The 18,397-nt window shown below is 45.2% G+C and overlaps 1 protein-coding gene across 1 annotated transcript in view; it reads left to right on the top strand.

Annotated features, from left to right (window-relative positions):
- LOC124623147 (cytochrome P450 6a2-like) overlaps window positions 1–18,397 on the top strand; it is a 128,747-nt gene that overhangs the window by 97,796 nt on the left and 12,554 nt on the right. The window contains exon 5 of the mRNA XM_047148938.1: window positions 9,693–9,914. Coding sequence (XP_047004894.1) covers window positions 9,693–9,914 — 222 coding nt within the window. The remainder of the gene's footprint in view (window positions 1–9,692; window positions 9,915–18,397) is intronic.

The following is an 18,397-nucleotide window of genomic DNA, read 5'->3' as shown; positions in this document are numbered from 1 at the left end:
TTTACCTGGATTGTGCCCTCATTGTGCCTCAACCAGTGCAAGACATACCATTCGGAATCTACATATATTTTCTTCAACAAGCTGTGATGTAAATGGGAGGAGGTACTTTCCATTAACCAGCATTTGCGTTAATGCTTTCGACGAATCACTGCCTAACTGCGTCTTTGCGCACTACAAATAGTCTGATCTTATTATAGTGGTTCCAGCAGCAACTGTTTATAGGGCCAAGGGCCCTGATAAACTTCCTTGCGCTATGCCTTTATTTACTTCTACGTACATTAATGACTCTCCATTCAAAATAACACACTGCCTCCTCCCTGCCAAGTGATCTTCAAGCCAGACACAGATTCCGTTTGATAACTATTTTTTGTTTCTTTTTCTCTTTTCTTAGTCATGGTTTGATGCGCCAGCCCCCAAATTCAAACCTTGATATCATAGTAGCCCCAGCTATTTGTTGGGTGCGTTCAAATGCCTTCACCCTCTACAGCTCCCTCTAGTATCATGGAAGTTATTCCCTGATGTCGTAACACGTATCTTGTCATCCTGTCCATTCCCCTTATCAGTGTTCTACATACGTTAATTTCTTCGCCAGTTTTCTGGAGAAGCTCCTCATTTATTTTATCGTTGCATCTGACTCGCAACATTCTTCTGTAAAATCTAATCTTAGCAGTTTTCTCTTCCGATTCGGTGCTCCTACTGTCCATGATTCGCTACCATACAGAGCCGTCCTCAAACGTACATTTTCAGAAATATCGACCTCAAATTAAGGCCTAAGTTTGATGCCAGTAGACTTCTGTTGGCCAGGAACAAATTCTATCGTACTCTAATAGTACAGTTCTGGACACGAGCCTGTTGCCATTTTCAGGACACTGATGACACCGAGCAGATTCAGCATTTCGTTATACAAACAGCTTCTTGACAGCTCTGGGAAATCACCAAATCTTCATGAAGTTTCAGTGGCCCTTCACTACGTGGCAGCAGTTGTCATACATATGGACAAGCCACGTTTGACCACACACACACACACACACACACACACACACACACACACACACACACACACACACACACACACACACACATATATTGTTGTGTACATAGTCCGGCGTAGTCAGCGCGTGCACAACTTTCCCACTAGAGCGCGCCCCACTAAGCACAACAGCGCAGGCGCAGCGCTCGTCCGTCTCCGCACTACGAGATGGCGCTGCCATAGAGATGGACCAAATTCTGCTTCCGCCAATCCGCGTATTAATATGCAACGCAGCCTGCGAGATTGCTGCTAACGTAGAAAATTTTCTCCTCGCGGATCACACTCACGCAGTGATACCTGAAAGCGAGACATACTATAACGAGTGTACAGACCTCCGATTAGTCAGTCTGCATTTGTCTGCACCAGTCTGTACCAGTCGACATTAGTCTGTACCAGTCTATAGTCAAGTTTCAGTCTGCGCCTAGTAAGATTATCATAATCCTGTACATAGCCATGAAGATAAATAAATAGACACTTTGTCAAGTATCAGAGATATGTGAGAATAAGATTAAAGTACCAAGACCAAAGGAACTTCAGCTTGTCAATTGTAAATAGCATCCAGAAGCAAGTTAAGTAATTTTTATGCTTGTTATTATTTTAATAAATGTGTGTGAATATTAATCAAGTTCTGTTTAAAGTTGGTCACCGTCAATCTGCTACTCTAAGGTAAACACGCCACGATAAGACCACGAGACATATTGCTGACACTCGCCTACTTTGTTAGAGCTACAAGTCAAACAATATGATGGTGTGTGTACGCCAACCAAACATGTAGTCATCATAAGTGGGCTACACTTCGTCGCCTACCAGTGTCAGCCCCTGTCACTGGGTCGCCGATACTCTTTTGACGCAGCCAGGCTGCGAACCACCGACACCGCCAGTTGATCTAACCATAAGGTCACCTCCACTCTGTCACCGTCTCCACGAGAGCACCTGCTGGGGTCCTGTCATCCCCTTATGATCCGAGGTACGAAGTGCGGTACCCCAAGCTCCTGTCTGACGTCGCCAGACCGAGCGCCCCAACCACCAGTCCAGGGTTCGTCACTCAGATACCACGGCCTGCTCTGGTTAGGCCGACCACCAGCCTGCCCCGCTCCAGCCATCTGAGCTAGATCGCTACCACGACACCTTAATTCGGCAATAACAACAGAATGCGCTAGTGGCCAATCCTGCTTGCTATAGGACTGCCTCTTCGAAAAGCACTTACAGCAGTGTGTCCACGTTGGTGCGGTTGGCTGGAGGGTTGCGCAACTATAGCCCGTCATCTGCTTACTGCAGGCACACTATTCCTTCAAATCCTTTTTTATTTCAGTCTCTGATCAGTATATAAAGTTCCTCGAAGGTGACTGGTTTCAATCAGTAATGACCATCTACAACTCTGTTGTAGAAATGTTTTTTTTTATTCCAGTCTTTGATCACAATATAAAGTCCTTCGACTATGGTCGGTCTCAGTAATGACATGGCACTCTGGCATTTGCGGACTATATCGCAGCTTGTGAAGGCTTTGTCTGTCTCTGGTTAACAGTCAACAACAGTCAAAATATTCGGCTACCTTCTTCATCTACGTCACGATCCTCCTGCTGCAGAGAACCACCAGCCCATGCCATTGTTTTCTCACAGCATTACAGTACATTCGTTAAAGAAAGGTTGGTGTGGTACTGTGTCAAACGCTTTTCGCATATTAAGAGGTACTGCATCTACCTGCCAGCGTTGATCCACGTTTTCCAGGATGCTGTGTGTTCAGAGTTAGAGTTTAGTTTCGAATCAACAATTCCGACTCAATCCATGTTGGCTGGCATGGCATTCTGTTAATGAAATGAAGTTGAAGCTTAGAATATGTTCTAAGTCTCTGGTGCAGATAGATGTCAAACATTTTGACGGTAGTTTTGTGCATTCCCTGATACCCGTTGTGGGGCGGCGGGTGGAATACTTGTTGTTTAAAATGTTCCTGTTATTTATGCTGTTGTTCTGCCATTCTCAACACTGGCTCTCTAACTACAATTTTGGCAACCAGAAAGTGATTAGCAAACCGTGAAGCCTGTAATTAGAATTCCTAGTGCCCACTTCATCTGCGAAATACACTTATAGCTACAGCTTATAGCTCTGAGGAATTTGGAGATTGTCTGGGATTCATAATCAAAAACGATCGTGAAAAACCGTTCGCTGTATTCTGAAAGTCACAGATGAAAAAAAAGGAATCCACACAATCTGACTAACAGAGCAGTTCAGAGTCTAATGCGCTGATGCAACTATAACTGTCCAAATTAAATGTTTAAATGAATGCTCGCAGTAATTTGATGATTATTTTCATCAAACGCCACGCTAAATAATGGTAGAATGTCTGTCCCGCAGCGGCACGTGAAAATACGACATACGCAAACTGAAGATAGTTAATTAAATTCGTCCCAGAATTAACACTTCACTCGAAAATGATTTCATGGTTACGCGTATCCCGAGTAACTTAATATGGCATCTGAGGCTGTTTATAGCAATGATACCGACACGACGCGACTCCCGGCACAGGTGGCGTGCTATTCAGCGTCTGGAGAGAACTGGGGCCCTGCTTCCTCGCTCAGCGTTCTTATATACACTCCTGGAAATTGAAAGGAGAACACCGTGAATTCATTGTCCCAGGAAGGGGAAACTTTATTGACACATTCCTGGGGTCAGATACATCACATGATCACACTGACAGAACCACAGGCACATAGACACAGGCAACAGAGCATGCACAATGTCGGCACTAGTACAGTGTATATCCACCTTTCGCAACAATGCAGGCTGCTATTCTCCCATGGAGACGATCGTAGAGATGCTGGATGTAATCCTGTGGAACGGCTTGCCATGCCATTTCCACCTGGCGCCTCAGTTGGACCAGCGTTCGTGCTGGACGTGCAGACCGCGTGAGACGACGCTTCATCCAGTCCCAAACATGCTCAATGGGGGACAGATCCGGAGATCTTGCTGGCCAGGGTAGTTGACTTACACCTTCTAGAGCACGTTGGGTGGCACGGGATACATGCGGACGTGCATTGTCCTGTTGGAACAGCAAGTTCCCTTGCCGGTCTAGGAATGGTAGAACGATGGGTTCGGTGATGGTTTGGATGTACTGTGCACTATTCAGTGTCCCCTCGACGATCACCAGTGGTGTACGGCCAGTGGAGGCGGGCTGCACGATGTTGGGGCGTGTGCGGAAGACGGCCTAACGGTGTGCGGGACCGTAGCCCAGCTTCATGGAGACGGTTGCGAATGGTCCCCGCCGATACCCCAGGAGCAACAGTGTCCCTAATTTGCTGGGAAGTGGCGGTGCAGTCCCCTACGGCACTGCGTAGGATCCTACGGTCTTGGCGTGCATCCGTGCGTCGCTGCGGTCCGGTCCCAGGTCGACGGGCACGTGCACCTTCCGCCGACCACTGGCGACAACATCGATGTACTGTGGAGACCTCACGGCCCACGTGTTGAGCAATTCGTCGGTACGTCCACCCGGCCTCCCGCATGCCCACTATACGCCCTCGCTCAAAGTCCGTCAACTGCACATACGGTTCACGTCCACGCTGTCGCGGCATGCTACCAGTGTTAAAGACTGCGATGGAGCTCCGTATGCCACGGCAAACTGGCTGACACTGACGGCGGCGGTGCACAAATGCTGCGCAGCTAGCGCCATTCGACGGCCAACACCGCGGTTCCTGGTGTGTCCGCTGTGCTGTGTGTGTGATCATTGCTTGTACAGCCCTCTCGCAGTGTCCGGAGCAAGTATGGTGGGTCTGACACACCGGTGTCAATGTGTTCTTTTTTCCATTTCCAGGAGTGTATAAAGCCGCGGTGCGGACGGCTAAGGGAACGCCTGATCCAATCGGCTCTCCCGACTAGCCGCTGGGCTAGTAATGCACCACTTTAAGTTACCGAATAAATCATAGCTTCTTTTGCTGATGGCCGATGAAGCTCTCAATTTAAATGCGCAATCAGCACACAGGTAAGTAATCATAATAAAAATCTGATGTGGCTAAGTCAATTATTTTGGGCGAGAGAATTAATTTAATTACACTAAACGCAGTAGACGAGCTCTGAACTTGACCTTTGGAGATACGCTATCGCTATAGTTTTATAGTTATTGAGTTGAAACTTCTCACATCTTTATGATTATAGCGGATCTCCATTCTACTTAAATTTAAACATCCTAGCCTCATTTATTAGCCTACTTAATCTATCTTGCTTCCTTAAGTTTTAAGACAAAAACTGGAAAATATTGAATTTCAACTAAAATCTTAATTTGTGAGATCCAGAAGACTGTTTCTATTAAATAATTACGAAAAAGGAATCTAAATATAAATTTTTAAGTCTCTAGCTCTTTTCTGTTGCGCCAATGATTTTTACAGAAAAACATCCAAATTTCAAAAATTGTTAAAGTTATTGAACTGACATTCAACACATATTGATTTGGTATTACTCCTGACATGCTACAACCGTTTCAGGTTATTTGCTTGATTTTAAAAGTATTGCGCGACATTTATGACGTCAGAGCTAGTTACAGCGGACTAGGCTGGCACACAATGGAAAGACTGATGTGAATTTATTACAGCGTGAGTAGGCTGCATCCCTACACCGTCTTGTAAGCGGGTGTGGACTGTAATTTCTTCCAACCACTTGGTAGTGTGCTCTTTGGTCTAGGGATCTACGGTATATTATGGGTAAATGGTCCGCCCCGGTAGCTGAGTGGTCAGCGTGACAGACTGTCAATCCTAAGGGCCCGGGTTCGATTTCCGGCTGGGTCGGAAATTTTCTCCGCTCAGGGACTGGGTGTTGTGTTGTCCTAATCATCATCATTTCATCCCCATCGACGCGCAGGTCGCCGAAGTGGCGTCAAATCGAAAGACCTGCACCAGGCGAACGGTCTACCCGACGGGAGGCCCTAGCCACACGACATTTCCATTTTCCATGGGTAAAAGATAGAACGACGCAGTGGAAAATACTGTATAGAATCACAGGAGATTCCATCGGTCTTGGAACTTTGTTGGATTTTAAAGATTTCAACTGTCGCTCAATCGCAGGGACACTAATAGCTACAGTAAATCACTGTCCATCGCATTAGCTGGTCAGCGCATCTGACTGCCATGCAAGGGGTGGGGGCTCGATTCCCGACTGGACACTGTATTGTGTTCACTGTCGTTTCATCGTTATCGAGGTACAAGCTGCCCAGTGTAGCGTCAACTGAAAAGAGCTGCAACTCGGTGGCCGAACTTCCTCAGGTGGGGTCACCCAGTGATCAGTGCCATATGAAAAATGGTTCACATGGCTCAGAGCTCTATGGGACTCAACATCTGAGGTCATCAGTCCCCTAGAACTTAGAACTACTTGAACCTAACTAACCTAAGGACATCACACACATCCATGCCCGAGGCAGGATTCGAACCAGCGGCCGTAGCAGTCACGCGGTTCCGGACTGAAGTGCCTAGAAGCGCACGGCCACCGCAGCCGACTGCCATATGAACATTTCATAATATTCTTCTCGGGTGTGCAGCCGGATCATAACGTCATCTTGACACAATATTTCAGCGTTCCAACTGGCCGCCATCTTCAGGTGAGAGTGCTGGTACACGATCTCGCCGGAACTGATTTCTCAGCGCAAGCGGCGGCCCCTATATAGGCCGCAGAAGGCCCACAACGCGTGCGTGAGAAGGTGCCGTAACTGCCCTCTAGCGCAAGTAAACATACCGCGCCGCCAGTGGTGGAAAGAGGCGAAATCGAGATATCGCTATCAAAAATTTAAAATTATTCCGACGATCGAAACACAGACCGTTGTTTTTTAATGTTTGATAACACCGGGTTCCTAGTCTTACTTAAAAGGTAACCCCCTGTCGCTATTAATAAGATTATCAGATAAACCAATCTCTATGGATTCTTTTAAAACACAGTCACAATAGCGAGAAGCAGGGGCAACCATTTGTCTCTCGTCGTACAGCATTCTGTGTCCCTCAGTGAGACGGTGCTCCGTCACTGCAGGTTTCTCAGGCTGAAGCAAACGTGTGTGCCGCTGGTGCTCAACACATTGGTTCTGAATGGTCCAGATTGCCTGACCAATATAAGCCTTCCCACAGTGGCAAGGGATCTTGTACACACCGGGCTTACTCAAACCCAACTAATCCTTAACAGAGCCAAGAAGTGCTCTAATCTTGGCTGGCGGACGAAAAATACTTTTGATGTGATCTTCCTATCTTCGATGAAATGCTCTCAGCACATGGTAGAAAAGCCACCGATTTGCAGGTATCTTCTGGTGGTTCAGTCGAAGGTCCATACTGGAAAGCATGACGGATCTATTTATCTGTATAGCCATTCTGCTTGAACACAACCCTGAGATGGTCCAATTATTGTGTCAAGCGTTTTCGATCTGAAATGGCATAAGCTCTTCTCGCCAACGTCCGCAGGACCCCCGCACGCTGGAACGATGGATGACAGCTAGAAGCATGCAAGTAACGGTCCGTGTGCGTAGGCTTTCGATAAACACTGTGTCCCAGTGTCCCATCATCCTTTCTGTACACCAGAACATCTACATCTACATGACTACTCTGCAATTCAAATTTAAGTGCTTGGCAGAGGGTTCATCGAACCACAATCATACTATATCCCCACCATTCCACTCCCGAACAGCGCGCGGGAAAAACGAACACCTAAATCTTTCTGTTCGAGCTCTAATTTCTCTTGTTTTATTTTGATGATCATTCCTACCTATGTAGGTTGGGCTCAACAAAATATTTTCGCATTCGGAAGACAAAGTTGGTGACTGAAATTTCGTAAATAGATCTCGCTGCGACGAAAAACGTCTTTGCTTTAATGACTTCCATCCCAACTCGCGTATCATATCTGCCACACTCTCTCCCCTATTACGTGATAATGCAAAGCGAGCTGCCCTTTTTTGCACCCTTTCCATGTCCTCCGTCAATCCCACCTGGTAAGGATCCCACACCGCGCTGCAATATTCTAACAGAGGACGAACGAGTGTAGTGTGTCTCTTTAGTGGACTTGTTGCATCTTCTAAGTGTCCTGCCAATAAAACGCAACCTTTGGCTCGCCTTCCCCACAATATTATCTAGGTGGTCTTTCCAACTGAAGTTGTTCGTAATTTTAACACCCAGGTACTTAGTTGAATTGACAGCCTTGAGAATTGTACTATTTATCGAGTAATCGAATTCCAACGGATTTCTTTTGGAACTCATGTGGATCACCTAACACTTTTCGTTATTTAGCGTCAACTGCCACCTGCCACACCATACAGCAATCTTTTGTAAATCGCTTTGCAACTCATACTGGTCTTCGGATGACCTTACTAGACGGTAAATTACAGCATCATCTGCGAACAGCCAAAGAGAACTGCTCAGATTGTCATCCAGGTCATTTATATAGATCAGGAACAGCAGAGGTCCCAGGACGCTTCCCTGCGGAACACCTGATACCACTTAAGTTTTACTCGATGATTTGACGTCTATTACTACGAACTGCGACCTTCGTGACAGGAAATCACGAATCCAGTCGCACAACTGAGACGATACCCCATAGGCCCGCAGCTTGATTAGAAGTCGCTTGTGAGGAACGGTGTCAAAAGCTTTCCGGAAATCTAGAAATACGAAATCAACTTGAGATCCCCCGTCGATAGCGGCCATTACTTCGTGCGAATAAAGAGCTAGCTGCGTTGCACAAGAACGATGTTTTCTGAAACCATGCTGATTACGTATCAATAGATCGTTCTCTTCGAGGTGATTCATAATGTTTGAATACAGTATATGCTCCAAAACCCTACTGCAAACAGACGTCAATGATATAGGTCAGTAGTTCGATGGATTACTCCTACTACCCTTCTTAAACGCTGGTGCGACCCGCGCAATTTTCCAATCTGTAGGTACAGATCTATCGGTGAGCGAACGGTTGTATATGACTGCTAAGTAGGGAGTTATTGTGGTCAGCGTAATCTGAAAGGAACGTAATCGGTATACAATCTGGACCTGAAGACTTGCCGTATCAAGCGATTTGAGTTGCTTCGCAACCCCTAAGGTATCTACTTCTAAGAAACTCATGGTGGCAGCTGTTCGTGTTTCAAATTCTGGAATATTCCATTCGTCTTCCCTGGTGAAGGAATTTCGGAAAACTGCGTTCAATAACTCCGCTTTAGCGGCACAGTCGTCGGTAACAGTACCATCGGCACTGCGAAGCGAAGGTATTGACTGCGTCTTGCCGCTTTTGTACTTTACATACGTCCAGAACATCCAGAAACGGAAGCACTCATTTTTGAGTGTATCACTTATATCTGCAGCAGGGTGGAGATCAGACTTGAATAGTGCTCTCGGATTTTCCTCCGTAAAGGAAAGTTTGAAAACAAGATTTAGGGTATCTCCTTTTGCTTCACTACAACCACTTGCAGCTCCTGTGTCAACCTTGAGGGTCTGGAAGCTAAATTCGTTGCCACTGACAGCGTTAATAGGTATCACCACAATATCTTTTGGTTTTCTGACACTTATTTCTTTAAGACTGAGTTATGATTGTCACTGGAGAATTCATATATTGTACCTTCGTCAGCCAAACGTGTCTCCTTTGGCATCCCTCTATCTGGAGTCCACCAATCGTCGCAACTGAGATTTCCTGGTAAGATACAGATGCCACCTCCTGTTTGCAGAGTTTACCCACGAGCTGATGACGGCGCAGTGCTTCGTGTTCTTCGCGGCGGGCTTCGAGACGTCGTCGACGACGATGAGTTTCTGCCTGCATGAGCTAGCGGTGCACCAGGACGTCCAGGAGCGGGTCCGGGCGGAGGTGGACGCGGTCGTGCGCAAGCACGGCGGCGCCATCACCTACGACGCCATCCAGGACATGACCTACCTCGACCAGGTCGTGGCAGGTGCGTCTACACCCACCAAACACGAGGTCTCTATCGCAGCGAAAAAGTAAACAAATCTTTTGCTAGCGATCCCCAAAAGCGACTACTAACTTTAATGTATTCTCAGGGTGTACAAGCTCAGTGCTAATTCCATTTACTTTTTTTCTTTGACCTGATCTTATTAGGACCATTAGGCCATCTCTTATATAGGAGCAGGGTTTCACATATACAGTACCTTCCCTTACCATAGTTACGTAAGAACTATTACTCCTACACTATTTGCTGAAAGAGGGTAGTTGATATTTCTACCGTTTAGGATTAAAGACGTAGGATTTCGAGATATTTCTGTCTAATGAGTCTAGAATGACCAACCAGTACCTCCTGGTTTTGGATGAGCTGAGCTTTCGCCCTATATGTTCCGCAATTTTCATAGTGCACATAGGTCGGCATTGAGATTCTCGGTAGCTGTCTTCGCGGAGAGAACTGGAGATCATCAGCGTACATGTAGCATTTGCAGTAGTGCAAAACTAATGACATTTCAGATACTTTTGGGGCCCAACACTGAACCCTGGGGGACAGCTGATACTACCTGCCTCCATTGTGACTTTATAGTGCCGAAAATGACGCATGCTGGTTGACGTCAGGTGCGAGCGAAACAACTGCACTTCACTTGGCGAGAAATGTAGGGTACTAAGTTCGGAAAGTAGGACATATTGTCAAAGACTCTGGTGGGGTCTAAGAGGGACATGAGTATGAACTCGTAATTTCTTGCCACAAAGATTACAGTATTTAGAAACTGACTGGTAGACCTCTTACATATCATACACTACTGGCCATTAAAATTGCTACACCAAGAACAAATGCAGATGATAAACGGGTATTCATTGGACAAATATATTATACTAGAACTGACATTACATTTCCACGCAATTTGGGTGCATAGATCCTGAGAAACCAGTACCAAGAATAACCACCTCTGGCCTTGATACGAGTGGGCAATGAGTCAAACAAAGCTTGGATGGCGTGTACGGGAACAACTGCCCATGCAGCTTCAACACGATACCACAGTTCATCAAGACTAGTGACTGGCGTATTGTGACGAGCCAGTTGCTCGGTCGCCATTGACCAGACGTTTTCAGTTGATAAGAGATCTGGAGAATGTGCTGGCCAGGACAGCAGTCGAACATTTTCTGTATTCAGAAAAGCCGGTACAATACCTGCAACATGCGGTTGTGCATTATTGTGCTGAAATGTAGGGTTTCGCAGGGATCGAATTAAGGGTAGAGCCACGGGTCGCAACACATCTGAAATGTAACGTCCACTGATCAAAATGCCGTCAATGCGAACAAGAGGTGACCGAGAGGTGTAATCAATGGCACCCCATACCATCACGCCGGGTGATAAGCCAGTATGGTGATGACGAATACACGCTTCCAATGTACGTTCACCGAGATGTCGCCTAACACGGATGCGACCATCATGATGCTGTAAACAGAACCTGAATTCATCCAAAAAAATGACGTTTCACCATTTGTGCACCTAAGTTCGGTGTTAGGTACGCCATCGCAGGCGCTCCTGCCTATGATGCAGCGTGAAGGGTAACCACAGCCATGATCTCCGAGCTGACAGACCATGCTGCTGCAAACGTCGTCGAACTGTGAATATGGTTGTTGTCTTGCAGACGTCTCCATCGGTTCACTCAGGGATCGAGACGTGGCTGCACGATCCGTTACAGCCTGTCATCTCGACTGCTAGTGACACGAGGCCGTTGGGATCCAGCACGGGGTTCTGTATTACCCTCCTGAACCCACCGATTCCATATTCTGCTAACAGTCATTGGATCTCGACCAATGCGAGCAGCAATGTCGCCATACGATAAACCGCAATCACGATAGGCTACAATCCGACCTTTATCAAAGTCGGAATCGTGGTGGTACGCATTTCTCCTCCTTACACGAGGCATCACAACAACGTTTCACCAGGCAACGCCGGTCAACTGCTGTTTGTGTATGAGAAATCGGTTGGAAACTTTCCTCATGTCAGCACGTTGTAGGTGTCACCACCGGCGTCAACCTTGTGTGAATGCTTTGAAAAGCTAATCATTTTCAAATCACAGCATCTTCTTCCTATCGGTTAAATTTTGCGTCTGTAACACGTCATCTTCGTGGTGTAGTAATTTTAATGGCCAGTAGTGTAGTTAATGCTTTACCATGTTGCCAAACATGGCAAACAAATCTGTAACAGAACTTAGCATATCAGCTGCAAAGATATTCGACGCCCCTCCACGCTAAACAAAGACAACAGCCTAAGACTGTATTTCAAGTTGCTTGTCAGGACTGCAGCTGACAAAACATGCATCACCATTCGAAATGATTTAAACTACCTGAAGTAAAATTATCAATAAATTGTTTTTTACTATCGTCTGTGGCAGTGACCACAGTACGCAATAAATCCTGTTAAAAGTGTTATTTTGGTAATTATCGTATGTGCCGTTCAGTAATGTGAAAACATCGAAACTATTGGAACTGGTTCCACACAGCCAGATCGCATTACGAAAAAGGTTACCTGCTAGAAAAGTGAGTCTCGTATATTTTCTGTTTGTTTTTTACGTTTACGTCCTCTCTATCATAGTCGGACTAGGTAATATACGAGGGGCGTTAAATAAATAATGCAACATGGTTTCCTGGGCCAATTTCGGTTGAAAAAAATGTGGGAATTGTTGTGGGTCATCATATAATATTCCAGCTTCAGACCCTACAGCATAATCGCTATTCGTAGCATTAAAATGGCTCTGAGCACTATGGGACTTAACTTCTGACGTCATCAGTCCCATAGAACTTAGAAATACTTAAACCTAACTAACCTAAGGACATCACACACATCCATTCCCGAGGCAGGATTCGAACCTGCGACCGTAGCGGTCGCGCGGTTCCAGACTGTAGCGCCTAGAACCGCTCGGCCACTACGGCCGGTCGCAGCATTCAAATTGGCGTCTGTAATGAAGGTGCGCTCCAAACCGAGAGCTGTCATTGACTTTCCTTTTGTCAGAAAAGCAGGGCATCGCAGATATTCTATGGCCCTTGCAGCAAGTCTAAGGAGATCCGGCAGTACACAAAGGCAAGGTGAGTCGCTGGGCGAGGCGTCTGCCGACATCGCAATAAAGTCGACATACCCGTCCGAACACTCCCGCACTGGCTGGCCACCCACAACTGTGACTCCTACAATGTTAGAAGGTGCGGACACTCTCGTTCGAGGTGGTCGAGGAATCACAATCAAACACCTCACAGTCCAACTGGACGTCTCTGTTGGTAGTGCTGAAACAATCGTCCGTTAGCTGGGGCACTGAAAGGTGTGTCCACTGAGTTCCTCACCACCTGACCAAAGACTATCAAGAGTAACGAAGGATCATCGATGTGGAATTGGTGGCCGATTACGAGACTGGTCGTGGCAAGATTCTTCACTTCCAACTGGAAACAAAATGGCAATTCATGGAGTGGCTCCACACCGTCTCTCCTCCGAAAAAAAAAAAACCGTCAAATGCCTCACTCTCAGCCAATAATGCGATGTCGACGTTCCGCGGAGACTCTGAAGGGGCTATTCCATTTGATGTCTTTGCTCATGGTGCAACGAACAGCTCCGAAGTGTACTATGCTACACTCATAAAACTGAAGAAACGACTTCAGCCTGCTCGTCGCCACAAATATGCAAACGAACTTCTTGGCCTCCCACACGTCTGCACACCCGAGAGGAGCTCACAAAACTTCATTGGACTTATCTTCTTCATCCGCCCTACAGTCCGGATTTCGCACCTCCTGACTTTCTGCCCAGTGAAGGGTGCACTCCGTGGGAAGCATTATACAGATGATGGGGAAGTTATTGATACAACAAGTTGGTGCTGAGGTCACCAGTGGAGTGGTATCACTCAGGTGGTTGCGCAGAACCAAATGTTGAAAGATAGGATTTTGTAGCCAAAACAATGGGGAATAATATGATGTATTGGAAATCTGAATAAAACCAACCCGCTTTCAGGAAAAATAAATGTGTGGCATTTATTGAACGCTTTCGTATATAAAGGGTGTCCCAGGACTGTTGAGACAAACCCAGAAGGGCTTTAGAAGGTGTCTTGAGGAAAAAGTCGAGGGTAGCGACCAGCGTCCGCGAACCTCATCCAGCGACGCTAGAGAGCGTCGTATTTATAGATGCCGGCGCCTGAGGTTAGGCCACCCCTTTGGCAACAAACCTAAGTTAGGTACTCTTAGGTACAGTAGGCGGAAGGTCCAGCAAAGATGTTTCTTATTCAGTGACTGGGACTGAGTGCCACCTTCGACAGTGGAGAAGATGGAGCTAGCTGCGGCATAAACAGGCTTCGTCTCCTATGAATGTGACACTCTGTTGACTTGGTGGACAGTTTTGGACAAATTTTTCCGTCTGTCGTTTATTTTTCTTCCATGTACCCATAAGAACTGGAGGTCTTAGAGAATTCCAGAAGAAGAATAAACAGTGGCCAGAAACCTATGTACGAAACTATGGTCCACCAAGACAGAAGAGCATCGCATCAATAGGAGAAATGGACTTTCTGTACAGCAGCTAGTCCCATCTTCTCCAATGGCGATCGAGGCAATCAGTCGTGTTCACTGAGCAACAAACAACATTACGAAACATTTCGCATACAATCCGTCTGCGCACCTTTATTGCTGAAGGAATGAGCTAGTTGCAGGCGCCGGCGCTTGTAACTTCGACACTCCGCATCGTCTTTGGGTAACGTTTCCGTACACAGATTGCGATTTGTTCCTCAAGAAACCTTCTACAACCCCCTGGAGTTGTTGCAACGTTTCTCGGTCATTGTGTATACAGGCTGGTCAGAAACAGTCTGGAAAGCTTGTACACGACTACCAGAGTAGGTTGTGCTAAGAAATAATCGTTGAGAGAAAAAAATCGATACGTTACGAGTTAATTGGTGCTGAAGATCCAAATCAGGCCATTGCGCACCAAATTCAGGTGGCCCGACACATACAATTAGTTGTTCCCATAGTATCGCGTATAACGCACAAGACTGCTGTGACTTCGGTTCGAGGTCGAACCTTACTAACGTCTCATATCCAATTTTTGTGTCGCTGATTGCCGTCAGTTTTAGGAGGAGCAGAGGAGGAGAAGATTAGTGTTTAATGTTCCGTCGACAACGAGGTCATTACAGGCGAAACACAAGCTCGGATGAGTGCATGATCGGAAAGAAAATCGGCCGTGTCGTTTCTAAGGAACCATCCCAGCATTTGCCTGAAGCGATTTAGGAAAATCACCGAATACCCAAATCACGACGGCCGGACTCGGGTTTGAATCGTCGTCCTTCCGAATGCGAGTCCAGTGTGCTAACCACTACCCCAGATCACTCAATCGGTTTTAGGAAATCAAACAAAGATCACATTCGGCGACAAGGTCTCTCATCGACCACATGAATTTGATCACGCTATGGCCTGGTTACTTAATTTTAGTATTAATTAAATAGTAAACGTACCCAATTTTTTTTAAAAAAAATAAGAATTATTCATGAGCACACCCTACAATGCAACGACCTCACAACCTCTTCAGGCTGTTGCTGACCACCCATACTAGCCATTACCTGAAACAGTACTCGCCTGTCATATTGAAATCTACATCTACATCTACATGGATACTCTGCAAATCACATTTAAGTGCCTGGCAGAGGGTTCATCGAACCACCTTCACAATTCTATATTATTCCAATCTCGTATAGCGCACGTAAAGAACGAACACCTATATCTTTCCGTACGAGCTCTGATTTCCCTTATTTTATCTTGGTGATCGTTCCTCCCTATGTAGGTGGGTGTCAACAAAATAATTTCCCATTCGGAGGAGAAAGTTGTTGATTGGAATTTCGTGAGAAGATTCCCTAGTAACGAAAAACGACTCTGTTTTAACGATGTCCAGCTCAAATCCTGTATCATTTCTGTGACACTCTCTCCCATATTTCGCGATAATAGAAAGCGTGCTGCTTTTCTTTGAACGTTTTAGATATACTCCGTCAGTCCTATCTGGTAAGGATCCCACACCAAGCAACAGTATTCTAAAAGACGACTGACAAGGGTAGTGTAGGCAGCCTCCTTAGTAGATCTGTTACAGTTTCTAAGTGTTGTGCCAATAAAACGCAGTATTTGGTTAGCCTTCCCCACAACAATTTCTATGTGTTCCTTCCAATTTAAGTTGTTCGTTATTGTAATACCTAGTTATTTAGTTGAATTTAAGGCTTTTAGATTAGCCTGATTTATCGTGTAACCTAAGTTTAACGTGTTCCTTATAGCACTCATGTGGATGACCTCACACTTTTCGTTATTTAGGGACAACTCACTAAAAACCTTCAACATTCTACATGCAGAGACACGACGTGTATCTGTTTGTCGTACAGAGTTTAAATCACGCCGTCGCTGTGAGTCTTCAAGCATCTCAGAAGTTATAAGAGACGTGTGACGCGCAGTAAATTAAATCCGACTGACTTGTGACTTATATTAGAGTGGAAACATGGAGTAAACCGCTTCAGAATTCTATAATCATTGTTAGATTATATTTAAAACTACTGTTAAATGTTGTTAAGATGCATATGGACTCATAAATGTTTGTCGGAAGAATGGGAAAACGGGATGATAATTGTAGTGTCCAAGAAGGGAGACAGGAAAGAATTTGATAACTATCGATGGTTCGCACTCATGGCATAAGCAGAAAAAGATATGGAAACGATATGGGAAAGAAAATTGAAGAAATAAGGCGGACGTCTTTTAGAAGAGGATCAGTACGGATTTAGACGTGGTATATCGACAGTGCACGAAATCTTTAGTATGATACAGTTGATGGAAGGACGTAGGGAAGGGAAAAATCTGTTGATGACATTTCTTGACATGTTGATGATGACCTACGATAGAATCCTCAGAGGAAAGGGATAGGAAATTCTGGAGAAAAATTGATTTGGAATACAAACAACTAAACGCCTTCAAGCAATATATGACTAAAGCTTTACCTATGTCCAGACCCACGTTGGAAGAAGGCAGTGGTTCAGGAATGTTATGAGGTTGAGACAAGGAAGTTTGGGGTCACCATTATTATTGACAGTGATGATGGATGAAACTTTGAAAGAGACAAAAGAAGCTCATAGGAAAATGAGATGAAGTTACTGCTTTTTGCCGATGATATTGTGGTGTGAACAGCCGACAATAAGGAGATACAAAGAAATAATAGTCTTCCTAAATGAAAAAATTGCGAGATATGGAATTAAATGGAGTGTGCAGAAAATCGGTACTATGTTGGTGCCCGGAGGACAGAAAGACGGAAATGGACATATCAGCATTACGGAACATGATGCTAAAAGTATAGAGACTTGTATTGTGATAATGAAAAATGCAAGAACAGAGAATGAAGTTAGCAAAAGGGTAGACCTGGACAGTGATAAGAAAAGAGAGGCGTAGAATCCGGCCCATTGAAATGAAATCCTTAAGAAGTATGTTAGGGAAGCCGAGAAAAGACAAGACTGAGCAATGAAAATGTCAGGAACGAAACTGGAGTAGAAAAGATTCAGAGAATTAGGAAGAACTGGTTAAAATGGTTTGGAATGGAATATGGAAGAATGCCAAAACGAATAACGGAGATCAAGTCGGAGGGCAAGGGGGGCATAGAGGAAGATGTAGAGTGTAAGATGGATTGAGTCAATGAAGGAGGGTTTAAGAAGAATAAATATGAACTGCAGCAAAACAGCCGGCCGCGGTGGCCGTGCGGTTCTAGGCGCTGCCGTCCGGAAACGCGGGACTGCTACGGTCGCTGGTTCGAATCCTGCCTCGGGCATGGTTGTGTGTGATGTCCTTAGGTTGGTTAGGTTTAAGTAGTTCTATGATCTAGGGGACTGATGACCTAAGATGTTAAGTCCCATAGTGCTCAGAGCCATTTTTTGCAACAAAACAGTTCTAGAAGAAGAACTGATAGAAAGACAGAGGAGAGTGCAGAAGTACAATTAACGTCTCAACCTAGCTCGGCGCCGGACGAAGGGTAAATGATGAGGACGACGACGTCGACGACGACGACCATTGTGAAAGGGATAACCGGTACGTAAATTTGTTAAGATGCGTAAAATTTGTTACTTTTAAGCATACAAAACAAAACAAATAAGACTGTTACACAAATCTCACAATCAGAAAATTATTGTTTTAAATTGAAAATAACGCCTTCAGCTTAAAATTTTTTTAATATTATGAGTTATCTGTTTATAGAATTATTGCTTTTGTGAGTATAATTATATTACATGTTTTCATACATGCTAAAGCACGAGAAGCTTGTCGGAACGCTAGTAAAGCAGAGATAAGTCAAACTGCAGTTTCATTAATAAAATAATTATTTGGTACCATCGTTTGGCCTGTTAGCACACCGTTTGGCTTTTATTCGTGCACACTTTTATAAAAAAAAGTAAATTGAAATTGTGACATCGTCACTGGGCTCGCCTAACCGGA

Source organism: Schistocerca americana, chromosome 7 (assembly GCF_021461395.2).
Source record: "Schistocerca americana isolate TAMUIC-IGC-003095 chromosome 7, iqSchAmer2.1, whole genome shotgun sequence".
Lineage (NCBI taxonomy): Eukaryota > Metazoa > Arthropoda > Insecta > Orthoptera > Acrididae > Schistocerca > Schistocerca americana.
Note: the sequence above shows the minus strand (reverse complement) of the source record. Positions and strands in the feature narration are given on the sequence as shown.